Raw genomic sequence first — 27,988 nt, 5'->3', positions numbered from 1 at the left:
CGTCACAGAACTGGACTAAATATGCAGTAAGAGCAAACCAAACATAATTTTAATCTGTGAATCAAACCTGCAGAGCAAGCTGAGAAAGAGGCAGCTGTGGTAGCTGCCTCTGAATAACGGCACACTTGAATACCCCCTGAGATTTGCATTTGTAAAAAGGCAAATAAAATGGATTGGCATGACTCATGCTAGCGGACTGCATAGCATTCTCGTAGGCAGTGGGGAATAGAGCAAAAGGTAGATCAAAGCTCTGAGAGATAAGAGCTGGCTTCAGTAAAAAGTGAACCTCATCAGTTTATAGATAAAACTAGAGGCTCCTGAACTCTGGAAGGGTTACTATGTGTGCCACGAGTCAGGTGATGCTTGAGTCCAAAAAGAGGTTGCATGAACCAAACAAATTCTGTTGTTTACCAAATTTCAAAACATTTCCAGATAATTCAAATACTTTGTCATTTTGACATAAATATAAATGATCTGACAAGACTGTATACATCAGTTGTCATTTTCATATAGGGAGCACAGAATAAAAAAAAGTGCTCAGCACTGTTATTACAAAAGTTCTTGTGATATCAAAATGCATGCATTTATAAATGTATTTAATTAGTTAAATAAAACTTTTAGGAAAAAATATAAATACAGAGAGAAAATAATATAAAATAAATTTCAAATGTTTAAATTATTCAAAGAACAAAAATGTAAAAAATAAATGTAAATAAAATGTTAATAAAAATTTTTTAATTTGATGCATTTAATAAATTAAGAAAAGACTATAAATATGGTAGACAACACTATGAATGTTTTTTTTTTCTTTAAGTTGTATACAATGAAGATTACTGGAGTATAATTTACAAGAAAAAAAATACTTCCTACTTCAAAATTCCACATTTAATGTTATTTGCCATGTCTTTGTTATATAAATTTACTAGCAATGAAAATGGTTTTCACCACTTTTTTTTTCATTTTAAGAGCATGAAAAAAACTCAAGTCTGTCAAAGGGACATGGCCAACTCGCTTAAAAATCACACTTTGGTGGAATCCTTCATATCTATGCAGAATGAGTTTTCAGTCCAGCTGGAACAAACTACTTGAGTTTAGAAAACTTTATCGTATTATCATTAAGGAATTTCTTCACTGAAGGGGTGTGTTGTAACCAGCTGCAGGGCTCTGCCCTTCATAAGCTCATTTTCTCTGCCATAGGAGGAAGTGTTAGTCCTCTGAGTGTAGACAGCTGTTGAGCTCTCCATGTCTGCCAGGCTACAGATCTAATGATTCGCCTCAGCCCGCGAACGCATCTTTTAAAAAACGGCCTGGTGGTCCACGCTAGGGTAAAGTTAACTTCAGCAAGGGAACTTTCCAAACAGTTTAAAGAAAAAAACAGCTGCTTTTCATATGCAGTTCATCAACTACTTTTTTTCACGTTCATAAAAAAAGAGTTTATCCTTATTCAGAGTGTGCTAACAACATTGTGGAATGACGACCACATCCTAAGTACGCTTGCGCTATGTCACATCTGTCCTATCTCATGCCAAAAAAAGAACGAGGCGGGGGGGGGGGAACTGGCTCCGGGCCCTGGCTTCTAAGAACACACACCATATCTGTGACAGTACTTTTCCACAATAATGGGATCCAAACTGCAGAACCTTGTTTTGGGCCTCTTGTTTTACAGTCAGGCCAGATGCATTGCAAAGTGAACAAGGTGTGTGCTTTTACATCGATGTGTAACAGTTTAAGCTGTTAAAAAAGCCCTTTTATAAAATTTGTAACAAGATCCAAGCTCTGTTTCTCCAACCAAGGGGTCAGTGGTCTGAAAAAGGTTGAAGACCCCTAGTTTAACAAACCTCTTGGTAAGCAAGTTATTTAAACAGTCAGCATTTGATTGCACAACACTTGAAATCTAACACTCCACTTTGGCTTTTCTTACCACCGCAGTAATGCAAGAATTCATGTTAAGTATGTATGTGTATGCATGTGTTGGCCAACCATCTGTATACTTGCATATAATATCTGTGTGGCATTACTCTAGCAATAACAGAGGAGTCAAGCTTCATTATTCACTGGTGTACTTTCTGAAGTGATTGTGGGCATGCAGAGCACTTAGTCGGAGTTAATGGAAAGACAAAGATTCTGTCCTTCGGGATGGGCGGTGCTCATTCCCTCTGATCTTCTCCAGGATTCATATTTCACAAACACAGGCGCCAGTCAAACAGTGATTCTAAAAATACCATAACCACCCCTCCCCTGCTCGACTGTAGTGTGCTGGGCATCTAGTAGATATAAAATACCAAAACAAATCCACTCCCAAAATACAGTACACCAAGAAAGTCAGATGAGAGGTCCACACCTCAAAGAGGGTAAAAATCCAGGTCCATTAATTGTGCATGGACTGAGTGAAGGAATAATCAGCTTAGCTGCTGTGATGTGCTTGATAATTGTATGAGCAGCCAGGCTGATGGACGGACTCAATCACATGACTGCTTGAAAGCCTGTGCTCCATTTCCTAGCAGCACTTAGTAATGGTTTTGAGTTTAAGACATCAAAACAAGTATGAACCACATCCACTAGGCACATATGCACAGTCTTTGTTTAGCATGTTGCATTGATAAAGTGGGAAAAGGACAGTGGTTCAACGTGGAGCCTTCTGGGTGTTTCGGAGTCAAATGGACAATGGATCATAAGTTAAAAAATCCCCCCAGTTACAGAGTCTCAGCCGATGGCTCCTCTCATGACTGCTGCACTCTTGCGGGTTCAAGCAATTGTAAACATCATAAGACTTTCATTTGACATCTGAACAGTCTTAACCAGTGCATGCCCTGATTTCTGTCTGCAGGTTGAAAGACACTTAAAATCCATTAAAGCAGAGATTTCAGTTCTGTGATGCAGCTATGGAAATGATGTAATAAAAGAAGAAATGTTTCTGAAGGTGACAGTCTTACAAAGTATTGTTTGTGTTGCAAATTTTAAATCAAGTTTTTGCCCTCCATGCTTAAAATAAATACAAAATTAAATAAAAAAGGGTGACCCAGCTGGTAAGATGTTGGCAATGTGTTTACAAGATGTTTACTGGATTTCTCACTCTGGTCACATGAAGTCCGGGTCATCGGCTCATGCTTTCTCATTAACCAAAGATAAGCATTTAGCACAGCTATGTGCCTTCCCTACTTTTAATTTAAAATTGTCTTTCGCTTTATACATCAAATTATGTTGCAAAAAATGTTCTTGCTCTTGGCCAACATTCTGAGAAACACTGTTACTTAAAACTGTGCTTTATGCTGGACAGTATTTATTTATCGCGAGTTGTTCAGATCGCGGTAATCTAATATGGTTTTAACGATAATTAAAAGAAAAAAACATGACGTAAATGTTATCTTGATTTATCGGCAAACCAGTAATCGTTACAAAAGATTGAACAATGAGCATGCAAAAGTAAATCGCAACCTTGACTAACATTAAAAGTCGATTTTGGGGTGGTGGGGGGGGGGGGGGGTGAAATGTTAGAAAAGTAGAATACAGTTCCTTTAAGCAAAAAAATCCTGTTGATTGGGTGAAAGAAACGCATGCAGTGCAGCATGTGCTCAGCGGTGATTGCTTTGTCCTGCGAGCAGCGTTTCTGATAACCTCCTATGGAGTCTCAGTGCCGATCGAGTCGTCGCAGAGGTCCTGAGGGGTTTACAAAGAAGAAAAATGACAGAGGAAATGAAAAGGAAAACTGTAACAGTCAGGCATCTGCGTTGAATAAGAGTTAACAGTTGTTCCTTCAAATATCAATGAACTAGCTGCAAAAAATCAGGACAGCTTCATCTAGATCTAAAATAGACAGAAAATGCTGGACTCCAATTAGGCAAGGAAAACTAAAACTTGATTTTCTTTGTCTCAAAACCAAAGGCTTGTCATCAATCAGCACTTTACAAACTGCTCAGAATGAGGGCCATGTGTTCAGTGAGGCCTAACTTTTGGGAACTGCAGTTCACCCCTCAAGGTGATTTGGTGGAGAGCACAAGGTTTAGAAATCTATCATCTTCTAATGAACATTTTAGTTGTCTTTGTAAACTAAGGTCAAGGTGAAGGTCTGGTGGTTTCTCAGGACTAGAAAGACCTTATGAGACTGAGACATTTTGAGTCAAATGTGTTTCTTAATGATGTACAGCTACTGAATGCAACTCTTTTTTAAGCTAACTGCCAAAAAAAGCAATCAGCTCTAACCATAAAACAAAGTCCTCAAAAAAGTGAATAATGTATTATAACATGGGAATAGTGTTGTTTAAAAGACCCGGTACTTCGGTACCAAGTCGGTACTAAAAAAATGTACCGACTTTTTTTGTGGTTTTTGTTGACTAACTCTAGCAAAGAAGTCCTACAAACATTCAAAGAATCATTGTCCCTATGAATCATTTATTAGGCTTTGGTTCCATGATGCCATTCCCCTTTTAAGCACTTCTTTTATCTAATTTAATTTGCATCAGGAACTGTCCAAGTCAATAAAGGCTTTCCTCCACACAAGACAAATTGTCATCTGCATTACAGAAAGCATCTTTATGGGCAGCCTTACATTCCGACACCAAAGGTGAAAACCAATACGATGCATGATGGATTCCCACATTCAATATAACCTTGGCTTCATACAACACACCAAAAAGCAAGACTAAACTAGCTCGGTACATAACTGGAGCTATAAATAAACTGAGAACAATACAGGAATGCTACAGAGGAAAAAAAAAGAGCGAGACAGATCAAGATGAGAAGAGCAGCAGTGTAAGCTAAAATAAGGCTCTTCATGGTCTCACTTTGAACCAGATCTATAGGGTCCCCGAGCACTGCATGGCCCACTATTTGGGTCAGAATGACAAGACACATCTTCAGTACATCTCGCTGCCTGTCACAGACTTATGGCTGTGAGGTCAGGAGGCGATGAGCTGTCTGTCAGAGCCAAGTACACAGCAGTCTAGTGTCACCCAGAGACGGGCCTTATTGTTCTGCATGCAGACCAGACATTTACTGAAAACCTGCATGTCGTCTTCTACAACAACAGTCCTTCTTGATTTCTGGACTCATTCACCCCCCATTCCCAATGGCCCAATCCATCTTCCATTGAAAAAAAACCCAGGCTTTAGGCAGGGGTGCATGGTGTGAATGTCGAAGGGAGTTTGGAGTGACAGTCTTGAGGTCTGTACCCTCAATGTTTTGCTCGGTTGAAATGTTTGGTGTGACACCGCTAATAAATCACAGCACAAAAAAATGGGAGATGGGGCGGATCACGCTGCAACTAGACCAAAAGAATTAAAATCTACATTGTTAACAAGTGAAAAAAAGGTGAGACACATGGGAACACTGAGGGCATACCGCTGCATTTCTACCATAATTAGTAAGATATCACAAATCAGAGATTTCCGGAACTTTAGAGACATTTCAAATCCCACAATCCTATAATCGTAAGGGGAATGCGTTGGCTTATTTGTATACTAAACTCTAGCCTCTCTGATCCATGATAAAGCTCCTTTTAATCAATATAATGGCTTATTTTTTTATGTCACAAATCGAGCAGAGGCAAATAAATACCTTCATGTGACAATGGTCCACTTGTCGTACTAATGAAACAAATCAACAGTTTTTGTCCAAACAATGAAAACCAATGTTGCTTTAGACCCTACTAACTTGCATTGTATGGACAAAAATGGTTCAAAGTTTAAACTATGTATATAATAAAAGGAAATACAGGAAAAAGAACAACCTAAAAGTGGCAAATGCAACTGGTTATTAAGTATCAGATATCACTACCTAAAATGCTCTAACTGCCAAAAACTCCCTCTTCACCAACATTCAAACTCCAGATAAATCAAGGCCCACTCACATCCTAAATGGTCCACAGAGCCAGTCATAATCCCCACCAACACTGAGGGAGATATAAAAGGATAATGTAGGTCCTGGCTTTGTATTTGACTCTCTGTACACCTCCACACTCTCAAAGCCTCTCTACAGCACAACACATGAGCCCCCTCAATTATACAGGGATTAGATCCACTGCAAGATGGGGGGGGGGGGGGGTCTTCAGTGCATAGCATCCTCTTCACTTTAAATGCTGCAGCCCATATGAGTACACACATTTAACACCGATCAAGCAAATGAGGTCTTGAGTCACAAAGACAGGGTGTATAGTAATATGCAACTTGGAGCAGTAATGACTTTCTCTGGCTTTTCTTTTAAGTCTACATATTGTACAGTTAAATGATAAACACCAAATTAAGGAGTAAAGCTAATTTGACATTTAATGAAGCAAACTAATACCCATACATTTGTACTGGACCATACTGTAATGCATAACGTCATCGGACGATATCTAATAAGGCCCAGCAGGCCCAAATTTGAAGATCTTTTGCAGAAAACTTGGTTTGGACGACAATAAAATACTTCTGTTACATTCAGGCTATGGCTAAACTATTTCATATGAGTGTTCCTCACTGCCAAATGACTGTTCATGCAGCACACTAACCCAGTTTCCACACTGGCCCCTGATCCTAGAGTGGAAGGTTACATCCAACAACAAAAATAAATTTAACAGTCTCATGGCAAACATTAGAGCTGAGCAAATACACTTGAACTCATAGCACAAGATGGACATGTTTGCCTCACTTGATGACAGAAGCCCTTGAGCAAGAGCTTGTGTACATAGGAGCTTGAAAACTCCCCTGCAATAACTCATCTCTCACCCTAATTCTTTCTACCTAATATACCATTGTCAAAGGCAGGGCAGGTATTTTGTCAAGGGCACACCATGGTGTAATTATTTAAAAGGCCCTTAGCGAGCTTAGCATGCACCAACCACTCTGTAAAACATGGAGATAGAAATCATATCCCGTATAGGGACAGGTGTTAGTGTGTGCCAATTTGCCAACACCCTGAAAGCTTTGGAACACCATGCCACACTGTTGTTGGAAACTCAGAATCAGTATTCTTGTTTATATAGTTAGTTTACATATGGTTATGTTTAGAAAATCTTGTTGACCCAATGGGACTCAACTTGAGTGACCACATCACACAAATTAAGGCACACGACGTAAAATCCATCTAAAAAAATTATGCTGTGTCTTAAAATAGCTTGAATAATGGATAATGGTTGGACAAGCTAAAACATGCATAATAGAACATTGTCCATACTATCATGCTAGGAAAATGTGAAAATTCATGTGAGAAATTTCAAACACAAAGCAGGTTTGTATATGGGGTCTAAAGTGGATTCATCTTCTGCCACAGGGGTAAACATTAGGGCGAGGATGCCTATGGGACATTCACTCACATTCATTCACATGCTGACTCTCCAGTCATATGAAAATATAGGTCAAAGTGGAATAAAGCCTAATCACAGTGAGTAATATGCTCAGTCAGAGATTTTAAACAGATTTGTTATCTGGCTGGCCAGTTAGTAAAATGAGTTTATAATGACTGTGATTCAGAATTATTACTAGTTCGGAGACCAAATTCTACACACACACACACACACACACACAAAAAAACTAACAAAACTTTAATAAAAAATACTGATACAGCTTCAGCAACCCTCTACAAACACCTTGGCAACTGAATTTCCATTGGCAAGAAAATATTTTAATTTACTCGCCAGACTGATATATATGTGTGTGTGTGTGTTTGTAAAATGCTGCAGTTTTTTAAATATCTGTAGATGAGATTTGCCTAGAAGAGGTCAGCCTTTCAAACCAATCACACCACAGTCACCACAGAGGAAATGACACGTCAGTCACTGACAAATGGGAAGGTCTGAATTCAGCCATTTGAAGAGTATAAAAAAAGAAGTTTTAGTATTAAAGGGTAATAGGAATGCTAAAACTTACTGGCTAATTTTGCACTACACAAAAATTTGACCTACATTGAGCATGACTGATGCTTTTGAATAATCCCTTATGGCATTGCAGGAATCTTTTAAATTCTCCAAGAAAGAAAGGTCTACAATACACAGCCATTTTATGACAGCGACATTTATGACTAGCACAGTACAGCCATAAAATAGGGTGTGAATTCCCAGGGCTAAGGAGGAGGAATGCATAAGATCTCGGGGCCATACTACAGGAGACCCACACATACGTCTACATCAATAACAGATGTTACTTTTCTAATTGTCTCCAAGTTAGTATTGTGGCATGACACGGTTCACGAGAATGTGACAAGAATATAGCTTTTTGCCAGGAGTAACCTAACAGTCAGGTTGTGATGACTCTCATGAGCTAAATCAAATCCTTTGGAAAATTGTGCAATAGTCATCTACATGGGCCATGTCAACACCATGCTGCATTTAACATGATCTCACAACCTTTCCCAACATGAAACTGGCTCAATATCACAAATCTTTGCAATTACCTTAGAGTGAACTCCAAGAACATACAATGGGTTTTAAATTAGCTACCTTAGATATGAGAAGATGAGGAAGGGAGTGTTCAAAAAACGTGGGTTTTTAGCTGCGAGAGGTGGCAGACAAAGTTAATAGGATGTGTGGCGAGGAACTTTTATGAGGAGTGGGCTATTTGTAGATGAAAGGGGGAAAGAACGAGTACAGGCACAAGTCTCTTGTCTGCCTGTGGCTTGGACGGTAATAAACACCTTTGCTGTCTATAACAGTGTCCCTGAACAAGGTTGGCTCACCTGTACCTTTCCATTAACAGCACTAAATTCGCAATTTCAATGATGCAAATGGCATCAGCCATTAGAGACAAGTAAAACAAAGATTATTTCGTTAGCTCCAACTGTGGTTAATTCTGTAGCTCTATTAGAGGAAACAAAAATATTGAGGGTTCGTAAGACAAATAGTTTAAAGATACTTTCAATAGTGGTGGCTTGTGGTAAAGGGTACGACGGGCTGTCAGTGGCCACACTCAAAAAAGCAGTTTCCAATTACTTTCTGGTCCCAATGAGTGGAGCTTGGTTTATTATATTATCATGTAATGAATTGGCATCATTTTTAAATGTAGCTATGTTTCCAAATACACCGTGAGGCCATCGAAGAATGTGAACATGAAGTACGTGGAGGACCAACAGTTGTCAGGTCACGCTTTAAATAAATCCAGGTGGTTTGTGCAGTGCTATGAATGATAGTTTGCATAGCTGAATTCAGAAGTGTTTGACGTGTGTTGCCTTCTAGAAGCATGAGCAAACATTGTGCACGTACGAAGGTGCGGGGAAAGATGTGTTCTATGATATTCTTTTGAAGCTCACATAGTGAAGCATTCTTTGGAATGTGTGTACCTAGTGGAATATTCAATGGAACTAACAGTTGACATGGATAGAGGTTTGATTGGCGGATTCACCTGCAGCAGGAAATAAGCAATTTCCAAATAATGAAAACGCCACTCCTCCAGGCTTCCACAACACAATGATTACATCAGTGGCAAGAGTTTACGAGGGGTCACGAAAACAAGAGACCTGAAAGACAAGTGAAAACAGGAGAAGTTCACAAATATTTTGCTGGGGCCTCTGGATCAGTTCAAAAATCACATGATTACGATATTTTGAGTAGAACTAAGCCAGGCGAAAACAAATCATATTTATAGCCGTTCATCACAAGACAAATGAGCCAAATTTATCATGTAGACAATTTGAGGTCAAATGTACTGACAGTTCCTACAAAAAGCAAGGCTGTTTCTTGAGGGTGTTTCCTTCTAAAGTTGCTGATAAACTATTGCTGCATCTCATGACCTTGCTGAGCCATATATGTGTTTGAACATCCTTGAATAAGGAATGGTATGATGATGAGATCATTCAGAAGTATGAGATAGCATGATAAGCCTGTTAAAACACTTCCACCAAACTTGTGACTCATGAAAAAGACCTTAATGTTTGTGCCAATGTATATTACAATGAGCTTCAAGGTTGCAAACAAAATTGATTGAAACAATGATAAAGAAATTGTATGCCATGTTAGAGTTTATCAATTTAAATATTACATCAGTTTTACTGCCCAAGTCGTATGACTCAACTGATGAGTGATCTGAGCCAGTCCCACATTTTTGTCAGGCTTGTTGCCACACGATTACCAACGTGACATTAGCATGTTGTTTTTGCAAACCCTCATGACTCATAATAAACTTCCGAATGGATTTTACAAAAAGGCTGATTTGAATGTCATCAGTGCATTTAAAGTATGTGACGAGGCCATTGGTTGGTGCTGAAGGGTTTTACAGCTTTCATAAGATAAACACAATTCTCCATGCATCTGGAGTGTGCCCGATTACACCTGCTGTTTGAATAGTGAGCTTTACCTCAACAGGAAGCCCTTAAGAGATCCGCTGCCATGGAAACAAAGTCACCAGGTGATTAACAGCAATGATGATCATTCATCAGCGCTACTGCAGTTACTATAGTTCATTACCAGCTGTTAACTGGAATGATACAGCAGAATATTTTCCTCAGTGTAGCATTCACAGTGCAGCGCTCCCAAATTTAAGTGAGTCAAACCCGATTTGACCTTACCAACTAGCAACAAAACCTGAGGATTTGCAATTAGACAAACATTCTCTGTCTTTGTGCGATACACTAGCTGAAATGATTTGTGGAAATGGTGGAAATGGCCAGCTGTTTGAGTTTGAGGCTCATAACATGGTTAATCAGATAGCAGCAAACTTCATTCAGAGCTTACTTCCTACAGGATGTGACTCGTGATGGTGAGAATGTTTGAGGTGTAGTTACAGATTCACATCCACCAGTTTGAGCAAACAACCCTTTCACACAAAAATGCAAAAAATGTGCAAATATTCCAAAAATCTCTCAAGGCCAGCAGGTTTGGTTGAATTAGCAGACAATCAAACTCAGTTTGCATCCAAATCAATAAAGTGAAATACCACTGACTATGAGTGTTTCTGGGACAGGATGCAACAGGAAATGCTCACGGTCTCTTTCAAACGTGGCCACTCCCCCTTCCTTCTGATCCCATGAGAAACTAACTGCATCTGAAATGACTCCCTATTTACTAAATAGTGCATTATATGGGGTGTCGCACATTTTTCTATTCTTTTTTGATAATTGCAAACAACATGACAGAGAAAGATTGCTTATATAATCCACGAAGTTGCAATGCTGGTAAAGTATGCATCTACTGTAAAAAAAAAAGTCTAATAATTATTACTATTAATTCCATCATTAATTTCCATAGCTAAAAACACAAGCACAAATATTATTCAACTTCTTCATTTCTACTCAGAATCCACTTGTTCACTTTCACCCCATATAGTGCACTATAAGGCATTCGCTATACATGAAAGTGAATGATGCAACATTTGGATCCTGTAGTGGGACTGATTAGGATAAAAATTTCACCTGAGAATGAAAGCAGCTGTGACTGCAGGAAATAGCTACTAGAATCCAGCAGATTGCCAATGAAACAATCCCTTACAAAGAAACAAGGCTTGCATTGATTATGTTTTACATTAATTACAGTTTTAAAGACTATAAAGATGTTGGGTTATGAAAGACATCAGAGTTCTGATTACAGTGGCAGAAGTCATCAAAAAATGCAAACACTGCTATCAATCAGCAACAGTCAGTTTATCAGCTCACAAAGAAATTGCATATGAAGAAGTAAACTTTTGGCATACCATATGGGCTGAAAAGAGCAAAGGGCATTTGGCTGAAGTAGGGGTTGAAAGCCCATGGGGTTCCCTGACCTGACCTTTTGTTGTCCTTTGCCTATCCATAGACATTTAGGCCTGACTCAGGGCTGACACCATGAGGAACCTGATAGGCCCCTAAGCCTCCTTCTTTCTGCCCCTCACCCATACGTTCAATTAGTCAATGCAATATGCTATACATCTACACATGGTGCTGGTTAGGGCAACAGCCACCATCGGGGACAGGGGCAACTAGAGGTATCAGGCTCCTGACTAGTCACCCCCGACTACAGTGTTGACAGCTATAGCCTTCAAGCACATTACAAGCAGATAGAGTCCTCTGTGATCACTCGAGAAAGGGTATTGAGAAGAAAACACGTGGAAAAGTTACTAGTGTGTGATAGCTTTTCTTAACAACAAGAGAGAGGGGTTTACGTAGTCAAAGCATGCATATTGAGTGGTTTTAGTTAACATTCATCTTTATGTAGAAGGTAGAGACTGTGTTTTCTGAAGGGTCTCACTTTTACTGGAGAAAGAATAATGACTGCAGTGATCTGACCAGCTCTCCTACTGTGCCTTTTATTGGGAGATTCGGTTGTAGGAGCCAGTGAGTTTGAGAAGCCCATTTTTCTTGGAGGGATTTGAAGATTACAGCCTGTGTGTTTAGGGTTGAACTCAAAGAAAAGCCTTTCTGAGATGATGCTCTGCATTTGTAATTGCACACTGTGTGGTGTGATTGGTTCCAGTGGTCCAGTTCTGCTCCGGCCTGTAGTTTAGCTGTCAGGACTGACCCTCAAAACCACAACTAATAACTCCATTGCATACAAAGATAAACAAAGGGAAATCAAAATGCACAAAAATTTAACTCATAACTTATTACTGCAAACCTGCATGAAACCTGCATTCTTTCCAAAGAAAATTATTTAAATTGACACTTTTCAGCCTCGCAAGAGCTGGGACAGTGCAAGAGTTGTATGGAGCACTTTGTAAAATAATAATAGTAATAATGATAAAATAATTAAAATAAAACAAAGCAAGGAACAGAAAACACAGTCTTGTTTATCACTGTTGGCAAAGAAGGTTGTGATACATTTATAATAAGCATGCAGCTGCAGTGAATGTTCACCATGTGTATCACAGAGCACATTGTTAACATGCTGTGTTAACAAAAGATTTGAAAGTCTTTAAGTCATTCGCAGGGAGGTCTGGCCAGAGGTTTCCCAGCAGTAAAAACATTTCACATTTAGGGCACCTTCCATAATAGTTACTACCCGGCATATGATCCATTATATCTTTGCAGGAGAGTTTGGTCTCTCCACTCTGAACAATGGGACTCTTGTGAGGCCCTCAACACTGACATGCTCACGAGATGGAGAACTTCACCTCTCGAGAACACAAGGGCAGCACATTTCCATCAACGGTGGAGTCATTTACACAGAAGAGGACGACCTCCGCAGTGATCGGACACGTGAGATACACACATGCAAATATCTTGGCTCCGGACATAATTTTGAAAACTACACTTCCTCAGTTAAAGAAGGGCAAATTAAACTTTTTTAAAAAGACATAACTGGTGGCGCGGTAACAACTGTAGAGAAAGGACAAGTGGGGAGGGTTGGAGTAAGGTGGACAGGTTGGAGAGGGCTCAAGTTTCTGTCTCTCTGAGTAGATGGACAGGCATCCAAATGGCCAAAAAGGAATGGGACAGGTGAGACCCCTCAGCTGGGGCGAGGTGTGTGTTGATGCATGCAGCTAGTCCTCATGGCCACACTAGATACGTATCACTCAATAGTGGGCCCAGATGAATTAAGTTCAGGCATCTGCCTGGCAGCTATGTTGTGGATTGCTTCATCTCTTGGGCACTGGATCTAAACTGATGATTAGTGTGTGACCGCATGAAAGTCAATATGCACTGCTGATTTCTTTGATGAGAAAACCAAGTCATGGGAGAGAAAAGCAAGTTTATAAACCATGAACAAAAACACTAATAAAATATTTTACATAAATGAATCCTGATGATTATATAAACAATTACTAACAGTGATGATTATAGTTGATGTCTGTTGCATCACTGGAAACCCAGTGTCAATAATTACGACAATTTAATCCATGAAAAAAAAAAAATAACTTTCTGATAGTGACTGAAATGTATTCATAATCCCTAGGATCACACAAAGGAATTGACGAAAATCTGCTGCCCTTTGACAAGCCATAGTAATCTCCTTATATCCTTTTCATGTAACAACAGCTTTCCTACACAGCTGGAACGAGTCAATGGCAAGGTAGAAGCCTAACATTTTCAGTTAAACTGTATTGTTGTTGTTGTTGATCCATTTGAACTTCACTATAAAAACAAAACAGACATAAACAAAGTTTTAAAAATATAATTGATTATTACAGGAAAAAAATAAATAATAATAAAAATCGCCATTTCTGCCAAGAAACCTCCACACTCAAGTGGGTGATAAATTTGTCTGGGCCCGGCAACCAGATTTGTTATTACTCAGGCAGGTCACTAAAATGTTTTCACTTTAAATCATTCTTCAAACTGTTTCTTTGTTATGATAGTAATTTATCTGGCAGAGAAATAAAAAAAGTTTGCGCTAATGCACTATAGCACCCTTCGCTGGACCGAAGAGAATGTAGAAGAAAGGGTAAGAGTGGAAAGAAAGGAGAGTTTTTTGGATTTCTGCCCAGAGTTAGTGCCCATTGCCCGGGGTGTTTATTAGGACCCTTTAAAGGGAAAACACCACTGAGCGCTCAGCTGAAGCATGGCTCAGCGGAGGTAAATAAGTGGCGCTCCACATGTAAATCACACGCTGCTGACACCTTTGTCCCACATGAGAGTTATTTATAGGAACGGCAAGAGAGAGGTAGCAAGCAGAGATACAGTAAGGGATTGAAATGCTTTTTCTCAATTTCCCAGAAATATCTGAATAAATGCAAAGCAGCAGTAAGAGAGGGACAGAAATCCTACAGGGTGCATGATAAAGCAATGGGTAGACATCAGTTCCTCTTTTATCCTTGAATGGGAACACTGATAACAAATGACTGCTCCAAAGAACTTAAGATAAGCAAGCTGTTCGGATGCTTGCTCTGGATGGGCTGAACCTGCAACTTCCAACCAAAATGCTAAGCTTAGATAAATGTCTTTATCTGCCTCTCAGATAAAGTTCATGAGTGTGAACAAAGTAAAAAGGGTTAGTGACTAATATTGCTTAGATTAATCTTGATGAGCAAAAAAACACCAGCAGACGGGAACAAGCCACACCACATTCATGTACACTCAAAGGCGACACACTCTCCTGTGATGAAGTGCAAGCCAAGGCACAGCAGGTATAGATGAGTCACTGCATTAAGCGGCTCTCATGAAAACCTGTCTGGATGAATCAGGTCTTGTATTGGTCTAACTTTCTCAAGAGGCTCCAAAGCACAACTCAACCACATCCTCCTCCATATAGAACTATCAAACTGACTCACCACTTCATCAACAGAAACCAGCAGAACAGAGAGCTAAAGCTCATTATATGTTTGCCATCCTGCCCTTCGGCATCACCTGAAGAACCCTCCATGATTAAAGACCCAAGAGTTTGAAGCTTATCTATGGCTGATTGTTCTCCTTGTTTACACAAAGACACACCATTTGCTCAACTCTGCAGGTAGACCAAAGAAAAGGACAGCTTATAGTAATGTTGAACCCCGGTGGTAGCATGTTAGAAGGCCATTGTTTGAATAGGGGGTAGGTCAGGTGTTATAAATGGCTCTTTTTTTTTTTTTTTTAAGAAAACTTGTTAAAACTTAGCAAGTAATTGTTACACAAGAAAGTAGGTCTTTGACACCATCAACTTGACCACAACCAGTCTGCAGTGAGTCTGCAACTCAGCAAGGAGGAAGTTGTGCGGAGTCAGGCGTGAACCACTTTTATACCTGGAGTACAGTAAGCAGGTTTGAGGATCTGGCTCCTTTGGCAGTGAACTTAGAAAAGTAACAGACAAACATAAACAAAAGGGGCATCCTATTTCTCACACTGCACTATTCTATACCATCTAGTGTGGTGTGTTCATACTTCATACACTGCACACAACAAGCACCATGATGTGCAACAGTGAAAACAATGTGTTGAATGATGAAAATGTTATGCCCTCCATGGGCACAGCTTTCCTATAGCTGAAGGAGAGGGACTAGTGGCAACATCACTTGCATTTGAATTTATACATTTGAGACAATTCTTGTCCAACCGTGCTAGTCAAAATACCTTTTGGTGATTTGTAAACCAGAGAGAGTTGCAGATGTGCCAAGCAGATTTCAACTTTATGCAAATGCATAATGTGAGTCGGGCAACTAACAATAAAGAGTGGAGCTCACACGATACACCTCCTAATACAGTTAGATATTGCAATACAGAAAGAATACCTACTAACAACCATGTGGAACTTGGTGGCCTCCAACAATTAAATCTTTGTCAGTCCTTTTCTCCAAGAAGTGAGATGAATCTATGCACTTTAAATGAAATTTAATTCATAGGAAAAACATCAAGCTTGAAAGTAAAGTGGAACAAGGAAGCAAGCAATGGCGGCCTATCTAGGGCAAAAGCCAAAGTGTTTGTGAGCATTAACAACACAGAGTGAGCTTCCTCATCAGATGTGTTACACACAGGAAGCTGACGGCTTCCTTTTCCTTCTTCATGATACAAATGCAAAGACAGAATAAACAGCAGCAAAACAAGAACATCAGACAGAGCAAAAGAGCTGCAGAGAAAATTAAGATGATCTGTCAACTGAGGTCCAAATTCTTGGATGTTGCTCAAAGTAGCACAGTTGGGTCTATTAAAAGGCATGCGGTTGACCATGCAGAACTCTGCTAAAGTAAACCTTGCAGGATACCATATTGTACAGTTAATAATGAAAGCTTGGGAACAAGGCCTCAGTCACTGACGTAACAAGATTTATGGTGCTCAGGGTGTTGACTGATCATCTTTCTTGCTGTATCAGGGCTGCCTCAAATCCATTAAGCCTGAAAGTGGAGTGAATATGTTTGCTCTTGCAATCACAAGCCTCAGAGCAAAGCATACCAGATTAGGGCATCAGGCCTGCATTCCTTCGGCTTGAGAGAATCACATGTGAAGCATCACGGCACTGCCATTCTGACTGGCTCTGTCTGGAATCAGAAGAACTCGAAAAGATGAGGATGGCCCTACAAGAACAAGAGTGCATGGATTCCACTTTATTCTTTCCAGTGGTACTATCTTGGATTCTTTCTGTTTTTTTGGCGTTCGTTCCAATGGCATACAGTGGACAATGAGAGCAGAGAGGATGTCACATGAACAAGAAGATTATTTTAGACAACAGATTTAAGATAACACTGGAGCTTTTTTTTTTTTTACACAATCCGAAACCGTTTTTTGTGCAGAGTTAGCATTTGAGCACTACACTCCAATATTTATGAGGATGTGTGAGGACTGAATGTGCACTGAATTTTTTAGACTGCCTATCCGCTTCTCATTTATACACATAATGAAACCAAGAGCAGAATTATCTACATATGTGGTTTGGTGTGGAATATAATTTTGGTCAGACAGACGGCCACGGGTGCTCATCTCTCCTTTAACCCCACTAACCTACGCAGGGTCACAGACAGGTCATCATTACGTGGGAACGTCCAGCAAGGCAGGAACCAGCCACCTGACTGTCACATTCCACATGGGAGAGGCAGAAGGAATCTTGCTGTGAGGGAAGGAATGCTGAAGGGTCAGTGGGGACTGAGTAGAACTTAGTTTTATAAGGAAATGGATTCAAATATTTCACAATTTCAGGTGAAATACACAAGAATAGTGTTCATCGGACAACAATTACTATCAAGTGGAGGTGTGTAACAGTCAACCGGAATGGATTTCAATCTAATTTCCTGGGTATACCTAGATTTTTTTATGGTAATCATATATAAATGCAAAAACAAAGTTTAATACAGTTCTGCTTGTGGATATCTAGAAAACTAACTACTTAGCATTACAAAGAAATCTTGTTTACTGAAGCTTGAAACCACCAACCAGGCAAATTTACAATTAGTTCTCAAAATTCCTCATTATATCAACCTGATACTTCACAACCCAACTTGCTTTCTGAAGGTGCATAACTCAACCAATCTGATTAGAGCTTGCCAGACAGTCAAAGTCTGTGTGCAATATTCACAAATCGTGGCTGTGCCATTTGAGATTTGGTATACAATTACATGGGAGGGTCACTGTGACCGACAGAGCATCAATGTACAGTTAGGTACAACAGCTTAGCTGAGATTGTGCCACACTTCTGGATTTTTCCATTCCTAAAGCTCATGTGAGAGCTAGAGCATTCCTTCAGGCCAACACTGCCCCATGTCATTACCCAAAACTGTCTGTTCCAGTTCTGACCATGGAATGGAACGACAGCGGAAGATGAAGTGTTGCTATTTTTAGCTTGTGAATGGAAGAAGAAAATCTAAATTCTGGAATGAATGAATACTCTTTATTTTTTTGCATTTTGCAAGTATTTCTGCTTTAGGGTCATTGAGAGGTGTCCAGAATGATGTGTACTACTGCAGAGGATGAGCTAAATTTTGCCTGAACATCCTAAATTAAGTTGACCTCCGACAGGTTTAACACAGCCCTGGAATGACGTAACAGACCCTGACAACCCAATAAACATCAGCTCTTGTTGATACAGCTCAGGCTACACCTCTAGCACTGCATTTATATAGGTGTGACAGTGCTAACATATCCCTGACATTAAGCAGAAACAGCCTGCCGCAGCTCTAATTAAACAAGACGCATTCCTACAGACTGAGTGGAACACTATCACATACCTGTAATGAGATTTGAAAAAAAGCAGGGGTGGGGGGTGGAGGCAGGAGTTTCAGTAAATTCCAGACTTTCTTGGGAAAGCTAGCATGCTATGCACGCACATTGGTCTGATGAAAGAAGAAACTCAGATATAGCCAGGTCTGCCACATATCCAGACTTGCTTTATTTTAACAAACAAATTGCACAGTGATCTCCACATGAAATTGATCTAAACACTTCCTAAATCTGAGCTCTTAATTAATGAGAGAGAAATAGATTCGCCCAAAACGTACTCTACAGAAATATGTGAATGCAAATGCTTTAAGCTATGCCAGTTCAATTTTACACGTCTATTTTACACTGTACTAAAAGATCACCAGGACTTTTTGTTAACCATTTCAGCCAAGCACTTCTGAAAAAGCCACCTACTTCTTATATTTATCAAACTCTCCTACTCATCCAAATCCAAAATATCTTGCATCTGGACTGCTATTCTGAGCTTTCAGCTTGGTTTGTGGTTAAGTGAGGTAGACAATACTAGAGAGAGACTCATTCAATCGAATGACCCCCTCCTTAAAGTTTTTGTCCTCTTTTAACGCTGACGTCCTGCCACAAGAATCCAGAGAATGCAAACGCGAAACAGCCACTGAAATCTGGGAGGAGTTGCGGGTCCAACCAGCCCACTCTGCAAAAAGCCACTTCAAAAGAGCCTCTAAGATGCTCATCATACAGGATCCAAGGTTTACATGCTTACATAGGGTACTACCCAGAGCCTTTGGAACAGTCAGAATCAATCACAGAATCAATGATAATAACTGCAATGAATTTGATTAGCCTATTATGCACATAACTGGACTAAACTTTTTTACTGATTAGCAGCCCTATTAGAAATATGTCCATTTAATGATGATGAAGCACAACTCATAACAAACAAGAACAAATGGGGTCAGTAGGGTGAAGGTAATCAAGGGCGAGACTGAATGGTAAAAGCACTCTTTATGTATGTGTGTGTGTAAGTGTGTAAACAGCATCTTAAGAGGCTTACTGAATAAAATGAGGGGCAGTTAGGGCTGAGGTGAGCAGTGAAATGTGAGGAATTTACTGCCCTCCCATTGTGACCTTTAACACACTTATACTACCATACAGAGAGACAATGGTGAGAAAGAAAGAAAGACTGCAAGAGATCAAATCAGATTTCCCTCACAAGTCTTGATTAGGGCCGGGACTTTAACGCGTTAATTGAGATTAATTAATTACACAAAAAATAACGCGTTACTTAAGATTAATTAATTACAGAAAAAAAATTCCCGCATTTTTAATAACTTATTTTTGCACCGCGGAACGTTTCTCACTGGATGCGTTTCGGTGGACCGATTATACTGAAGCACCAACTAGCGTTCGCATATCACCGCAGCACATGATCGAGCCTCAAGTATCACCTCAACGCAAAACATATAGCAGCTAGCGTGGACTTTACACTTTATGTTGAACTATGTATTATTTTGTTGGTGCAACTGGCAGTTTATTTTGAACTCTTTATTGTTTTGGCCAAGGTTATTGAGAGTTGGACTTAGTATGTTATGGCCTCTGAAGCAACAGAGAGATGTTTTCTAATAGTCAGTGTTTCCAATGTTCTGAATGTAATTGACAGTATTGTGTTTTACTTAAAAAACACTTTACAGAAGGTTCCAGCACCTATAAGCTTCCTGAAATTCTGAAATGTACTATTTCTAAATTGTTTCTAAATATGCTATTGCTACACTTCATGGCAAAAATTGCACTGGTCTGCTAGACTTGGTTAAACAAAAATAAACACTATTTTGTTGCTTAAGCTTATGTATTCAGTCATTATTCAATGGTATACTATAAATCCATGTGAAAAAAAAAATACTTCTCACTGTTCTCAGGTCAAATATTTATATGCGATTAAAATGCGATTAATTTCGATTAATTAATTACAAAGCCTCTAATTAATTAGATTAATTTTTTTAATCGAGTCCCGGCCCTAGTCTTGATACTTGAATTACACTGTTCCATATCACATGCTATAGATCAGGATCTCAAAGAGGAGATGAGCACAATGTTGCGGGAGAGAGCTCCAACAAGCTTCAGCAGGCAAAGAAAAAACCCCTCCATGTCAGAGACAGACAAGCAGCAGCATGAGATTACGCATTCTTCTAGAAGGAGTACAACCTGCTTTATGTTACCTATTTAGAGTGAATCTGGTCCTTTAAAGAGTTAATATGCAGGCAAAAAGCTGCAAAAACAGGTAATTCAACAAATGTCATGATACTGACATCACAGCCATTAACATATAATCAGTATGCATTCAAAAGTGTAAAGAATGCAAGTTTTCATGTACTTACACTAAAAGTAAAAATTTATGAAAAGTAAAACTGCAACAGCCTCCAAACATGAGCAGAAAGCAAGAAAGACAAGAGTACCTACCTCTTTAAGGAAAGACCTATCAAGAGTATGCACATATTTTCAGCTTTGAATAAACTTTTCTGTCATTGTGCAACTGTACAGATTTAAAAAATAAAATAAAAGATCATCTTGGAAAAAAACAAGTGAGATAAAACAGTGCAAGTGAAACTTAATGCCAATCGGATAGCATCTCACAATGGCAAAGCCCTCTGTATATTTCCATTTACGATGACATCTTTTTTCCTTCCAGCCTGTGTAAGACACAATGGATAAATACACATACACACGGGTCAGTACTGTAAATGAGAAAGGAGATCAGTGCTTGCAAATGAAAGAAGCATTGCTCATGGCTTTGTCTTTCTCACTCCTTTTGAAAAAAAGAAAAAAAAGAAAAGGATTTCAACAATGAAAAGGGAAACGGTTATGGCTGGGATCCATGGGATTGGATTTCTTCCTCAACTGTTCCTCTAACATCCTCTGCATTATTCACAGATGATGACATTCTCTCTGGGGCACGTCTCTTTTAAACCGACCCAGAGTTAAGGCACCTCCTGCACAAATTCCTGCACTGTGCTATCTCACGGCTAGCATGTGGTGATAAGGCTGATGGCGTGAAAGCCGCAAGGCTTTAAATAGTTTAGGGTCAAAACCTCAGTCAGCAACTTGCATCTGGATTAGAGTATACATTTGTGAAGCGAGTCAATGTATGGAGCCTCTGTGTGTGTGTGTGTGTGTGTGTGTGTGTGTGTGTGCTCGCATGTGTTTAGACAACTGATTGCAAGTGGTTTCTATTCCTCTCATTTTCTGGAAAAGCTCATGAAGAAAAGAGAGTGTGATGTGTGGAGAAGTGAAACAGCTTACACACCATTAGGGCAATAAAATCACTTTGGAATTACACACAACTTCAACATTTAAAAAAAAAAAAAAAAAAGTTAATAATAATAAAATTAAGGGAAAATGATCAAAAACAAGAAAGAAGAAATTATGAGTGATATTTGCCGTATTACCCTCACTGGGATGTTGGGCAGTTGCTTTTAACCAGTTTTATCCTCTGAAATTCATAAGCCAAAACACTTAAAGAAATACCACATCTCTCTTCAGCTGGACACACAATTTAAGTATCATCAATGTTTGAAGTGTAAACTGTGCTGCACATATACGACACCAGTGTTAAAAATACTGAGGTTTGTTTAATATCAGGGGTTTGTTAATCTGTGCGGTGCTTGCTAAGTGAAGACTAACATCAAATCCAAAATGTTATGTCTGCACCCTGCTTTGTTTCAGCTCTGTAACCATTTGGCATTTTAGGAAAAAATTTGGCAGAGCGATAGATGGGAACGAAGTGAAAAAGAAAAAAAAAAGGGGGGACTGAAATCTTCACAGTGCATTTAGCTCTTGCTCCCCCTTTCGTGTCTTTACTATTATAATTTGGCTGAATAGAAAAACAAAAGCATAAAGGGATGCCTCGGCTCCCATTAGGAGAGCCCTTGCTTGCTTCTCCCTGAATCCATGAGGAATGAATTGGGGGGAATGCTGGCCTTTGTCATCCTACTAGCTCATCTGTGATTCAACACATACCGAGGCTATGAGGACAAGAGAGACCCATTTTTAATCCAATAAACATATTCAGAGTGATAAGGATTTACTGGTGCATGCTGGGTAACAAAAACCATTATTCAAACAACCGATGGCACAATAGTTTAACTAAATTGCTACTATATATGTAATAATTGCATCCTAATGGAAGAATTGGAGAACATTAGAATTTCAGACAAATAGGAAGAAACGTTTGAGTCAATCCAAAGAATTGATTCCCAAGTGACCTCAAATGCGCGAAGAAAAAACAAGTTTTGCAGATGAATCAGCTCTGGGAAATAAAGTTTAGATGTCTCATTAACAAATTTGACTAGATAATCTTCTTTCCTCTTCTGCATCCAAGAAAAGTCTCTTTTGCTGATGTCCGGTAAGACTTCAAATACTTTGCAACTACAATAGCATCCTGAAAATGAAAGAGAGCGAGAGTGAAAGAGAGAGAGAAAGAGAGAGAGAGTGGGGGCCGACACAAAGCAACCCTTCCTGATGTCCTAGCATTGCTCACCCCTTATTCTCTTTCTGCGCCCTCCCTTGGTCAAAGAAATAAGGGGGTTTCCATTGGACAGATCTCTGCTTTCGCTTGCCCTCTGACCCTTAATCCATCTTGAAATGTAGGGCAAATCCCCCTTTTAGCAACTGTCCACACTTCATAATGCTACTTTGCTTTCACCAATGCACATCAGTTCAATCCCCTCATCCTGGCAGCATCAACATGACATCACTGACTTCCACCCCACCCGCACTGCATATTTTGTACACTTTCATCAGTATGTGCTCTGACATGTTTATGTAATGGTTTAAATCTATGAGCTCTTGGGAGGAACTACTAATAGTCTGATATCAGTCTGACCTGTGTGTATAACGGTTCAGTTTGTGCACATGGACCTTCACCAGACAACTAAAAACAATCCATGTTTATCTGTGTGCAGTTATACTTGCTCCACGAAAGGCCCATTCTGAGTAGAAACCAGATCCAAGGACAAACACAAGAGTGTCTTGTGATATTAAGAGAAAACACTTGAGAGTGTACAGTATGTAATGAGATCCAACTGAGTTTAATTTGCCAAGACCCAATTTGTTAGTGTTATAAAATTAAAAAGAAGAAGACAATTCTGGCCAAATATAACTCTGCTTATGGTATGAAACTAAAATAGATCTGTCATGTTGAACTTATAGTAAAATCTTGCAATGGTCTGGAAGTTACAAGCCTCAGTCTTCAAGGTGTCTGTGCCAATAAATCAGATATGTAATTACTTAGGTAAGTTATTGTTAACATATTGACGTTAACTAACATGATCCGCCATGACAGTCAAAAGCAAAAACTTGCAGTTCCCAACAAGGAGGCTGATTATTAATAATATACTTTGTAAAATAATTTATTGAAGAACACGCAGTTCTTGAAACTTCTGGAATCACAAAAAAATAAAAATAAATGATAATAAAAAATTCAGGGGGTTTTGGTTCAAAAAGATTGAAAACCACTGGGCTAACACTATAATGCCCCTTGTGGCAGTGCTGAAAATGTAACAATTTCACGTTTTAAATTTGAAGTCTGACACATTTTTGGAATGCAACAATGAACAACATAAATCAAGCGAACATACGCGTTCAAGAAAAATATGAATGTAAACCCTTCCAGATATGCAAATTTGACTTTATCAGGAATTCTTATGACAATACACTTGTGCTTTGCATTCTCAGCATTGCTGCAAGCGGATGCTATAGGATGTATAAGTTTAAAAATATCTTCAATTTGTCTTTCAAGTCAACCACTTTAAAGAGCAACAGTTTAAAGAGAACTTTGCTGACTCAGCTGATTAACATGTCGTTATATTTACATCTAACTGTCTGAATAAGCATGTACAACAAGACCATCCATGACAGGATCAGCTATATATAGTAGGCCTATGTTTAGGGCCTAAACTGAAACTTCACCAAAGCTGTTCTTCACCCACATCCTGTAGGGGCACCATAAGAGCCATGACCACAAAGCTGCATAAACAAGTTACACCAACATAACTTCCTGTTGTAAGTCTGGCACTCTTTTTTTTTAATCAAACTTACTGTTGTGCTTCACAGGAGCATTTTCAAGCCTTTGGTCAACCACCCAACAACAAAGACATCCATCATTTATGTAGGCTGAACATTGTTGCAGAGGTTAAGAACATGGTTGCTTCTTACCTGAAGTTCACACCACGCTACTTCCACCGTTGTCTCCGTGTCCAAACCCTTGTAGACGGTTTTGAACGAGCCGCGTCCAATCTCGATGTCAAATTTGAGGAAACGCCCATCAGGCGAGGTGCCCACAGCTTTGGTCTCCACTTCTTCATCCTCCTGAACCTTTTTCTCAGCCTCCCTCTGCTCGGCTTCAGCACGGGCCTTCGCCACCCCTTTCTCCTCCTCTTCACGTTTGTCTGCTACTCCACTCTCCTCCTCCTTGTCAGCAACATCGCTGGGCTCCGTTTCCACCGTCCCAAGGGTCTCGTTCTGCCTCACACCCACATCCTGCACAGATGGGCTCTGTACCTCCACAATCCCATCAACCCCAGCAACTCGTCCATCCTCTGCATGTTCTTCCAATAGGACACCCGAAACACCTTCTTGGGTGTCAATGGTAATGTCAGGGACCAAACCCAGCACTACAGGCACAACAAACTGCTCACAGTCCGGAGGCGAGGTGAGGATGCATGCTTTGCTGGGCAAGTCGAGGGCTGTGACATTGGAGTCACAGATGACGCTACGCCTAAAAAATCTGTGCTCAGCTGTCTTCAGATCTTTATCCATGGTATGGCGTCGTTTTCTGACCGGCGTCGTGTCTAGCTTCTCACCCACCAGAGAGTCTGAACCGGAGCCATTCACATTGTTTGAAGGTGGAGGGGCCAAGAAGGTCACCACCTTGTCGGGATTTTCTGACGACATCTCTCCAGGAAAAAAATATATATTTATAAATAAATTATTATTAAAAAAAAAAAAAAAAACTCAAATGTAAACCTTGACTTTTTGAGGAAATTTCCTCTTTCTGCCTTTTACTGTGGCACAAAAAGCCTATGGAGAAAAAAAGTAATAAAAGCTCACGTGAACCACAGAGTTTGCTGGAAGGCCCCCTCCGTGGGGTATTCCTTACTAACAGTTACTCTTACAGTGTAAAGGGCAAGGGCCCAAGAGAGGAGGTGTTCTTTTATAAACGTAAAAGAACAAGACACAGTCACTGAGGGGCAAGCACTGATGGTGACAGACAAAAACTGTCAAATCCACTTCATCCATCCTGCAGTGACCCAGAGACAGCCGTCATTGGGCATAAGGGACCGCAAGAGGGAAAAGGGCGAGAGCCTTGATATTCTTCAGACCTTCAGAGTAGAGGAGACCTGGCTCCGAAACCCAAAAACCAGCTCCAGATTTACTACAAGAGACATATAAAGAACATATTAATTGCACACAAAGTTTATTGGTTCAAAAGCATTAAAAGCAGTTCTCCATTTGAATAAGCAATTAAAAAATTATTATAACAGCATCACTTAACTTAGAAATAATCAATATAAACCTATGTTTCAACTAAAGACACTTATAAACAACACGAAATTTACAGTATTACGTTCAAAGGAGCGAAAGGTAAACTAACGTTACTTCAACTTCGAAACCTTTTTGCTAACTTCGGTTTCCGTGCGTGTTGACTGCTGGGATTTCTCCAGGTGTTCAGTTTCAGTTGTATACATATAATAATAAGAAGAACAACAATAATAAAATGTTGTGCCTCAAAATGTCAACAAAACCAAACCATGTAATGGAGACGGGTCGCCCTGGTTACGTGGGGTGGCCTGCTGAGATTTGGGGAGATGTTTTTTTTTTTGTGCAATTCTCCAGCAAAGAAAAGCACAAAACCCAATCAATTTTCTGTCGTATTTTGCATTTATGACGGATTTAAATTATTAAAAGTTACCAGCGATGCTTTTAAAAAGTTGTCAAGTAACGGCGAACGTTGGTTCTTCGGGTCTCGAGCTCGTTCTTAAAATACCCCCCGCGCGCGTTGAATCGCGTTTTTTGAACAGGAAGCGCGTACGGACAGAGAAGCAAAATACGATATACCAGCCTATACTATGCAATTGGTCATTTAATATCATATTCCCGTCAACCCATAATGAACAATCTGAGGTTTATAACCAGGTATACAATGAAAAAAAGGAGGCTGGCCAGCGATTACCTTTCGTATCGTCATCACTCCTCTCTGATGTACACAAAGCGACAGCTGCAGTTGCTTGAGTTAACCTAGCGAATAATTTAACGGAGGGAATCGCCAAATAGTTGAAAACACCAAAAGATTTACGGCTAGAGAACCGAATGGTGAGAAAATATAAATCCCATGAATTTAGCCCAGCTTCGCGTTCATCGCGCTGTTTGCTCTAACGTCACAGGCCAAGTTTACCACGGGGCTGCTGAATACAGCGTGATGCAATGACTCTAATACATTCGGTATCCAGCGTAACGATGTATCCCGTGATAAAACATTATGACAAATCAACAACCGAGTCCGGTTCCGGTCGACTGCACGCGGATCCGCTGCAAACCAGCGATTTTCTTCCTTTCACGTGAACAATGCAACAAACAACATCTACTGCGGTTCGCGTTCGCTGCTGTCGAGACGGCTGAATTGTTATCCTTACGCAACAGTCGACAAATGACAACTGGTGGTCTCCATATGCAGTGTTAAGGTTTCTCTGGAACTGCTGCTGTCGGTTCGGGTGGTGTTATTGAGACTCCCGTCTGTCACGTTGGTTTTAGCTCCGAGGCTGCTGCTGTCTTAACGTACCCTCCCACTGAATACTGACAGCAGAGACGCCAGTCTGCAGGGTCTTAGAACGGCCTGAAGATGTCGCTGTTTCCGCCCTGGGTTTATTTCCAAATGTGCAGTGCAATGCAAAAGTTGATTCCCTTCCTCGTGAATGCAGTTTTCCTCACTTCTACTTTGGTTGCGATGCAAATTTTTGTATTTTATTTTGAAAGCTGACATTCTTAGTGTCAGTGTATCCTGATCTTTTTTTTTTTTTGATAGGCGATGTTGTGTATTGCATGCCAGCGGCACACTCCTTTATGCTTCAAGTTGGACCACAGCAGAGATGCCAATATATCTTGTTTTCCCTGGCATGGAATTCTGGCTCTTCTTCCATGTGGCTAATTAACAGTAAATCTGCAAGCAATCAGGCCGTTAAACTTCAACTTCTGGCACATGTACTTTTACTGTATAAATAAAGAGAGCTTTTCAAATTCCAGCACGTTCAATGCAACAAAAATCTTTTTTTTTTCTTTGAATTTTATTACAGATGATGGGCATTAAATAATGAAGTATGAAACAGTTAACAGTCCTTCAGAAAAAGTGCATGCAGATCTCGAAGGATATTTGAAATGAATAAGCGTTATGAATCATGAAGTAAATTGAAAATGTTAAAGATGTCAAACGATGAAAGCGAAAACTAAAATAGCTTATTTGCTGTAAGTGCTCGGTGCTTTATTAAAAAGGAAGAATGAGGAAGCGTATATGGTAAGCAAAATTTAAATG

General features: G+C 39.7%; 1 protein-coding gene across 17 annotated transcripts in view; it reads right to left on the bottom strand.

Annotated features, from left to right (window-relative positions):
- The window catches only part of LOC127977261 (serine/threonine-protein kinase WNK1), a 67,751-nt gene extending 40,494 nt beyond the window's left edge, over positions 1 to 27,257 (bottom strand). For 15 of the 17 annotated variants that reach the window (XM_052582049.1, XM_052582087.1, XM_052582067.1 and 12 more), the window contains exons 1-2: positions 26,636 to 27,242; positions 24,619 to 25,837 (exon numbers count right to left, since the gene is read on the bottom strand). In XM_052582049.1, the coding sequence (XP_052438009.1) occupies positions 24,619 to 25,356 (738 nt within the window). In that variant the 5' untranslated portion in view covers positions 25,357 to 25,837; positions 26,636 to 27,242. Of the gene's footprint in view, positions 1 to 24,618; positions 25,838 to 26,635 lie in introns of all 17 variants that reach the window. The other 2 variants (XM_052582170.1, XM_052582058.1) reach the window with 2 other exon arrangements.
- Positions 27,258 to 27,988: the final 731 nt, after the last annotated feature.

This window comes from Carassius gibelio, chromosome A4 (genome assembly GCF_023724105.1).
Source record: "Carassius gibelio isolate Cgi1373 ecotype wild population from Czech Republic chromosome A4, carGib1.2-hapl.c, whole genome shotgun sequence".
Lineage (NCBI taxonomy): Eukaryota > Metazoa > Chordata > Actinopteri > Cypriniformes > Cyprinidae > Carassius > Carassius gibelio.
Note: the sequence above shows the minus strand (reverse complement) of the source record. Positions and strands in the feature narration are given on the sequence as shown.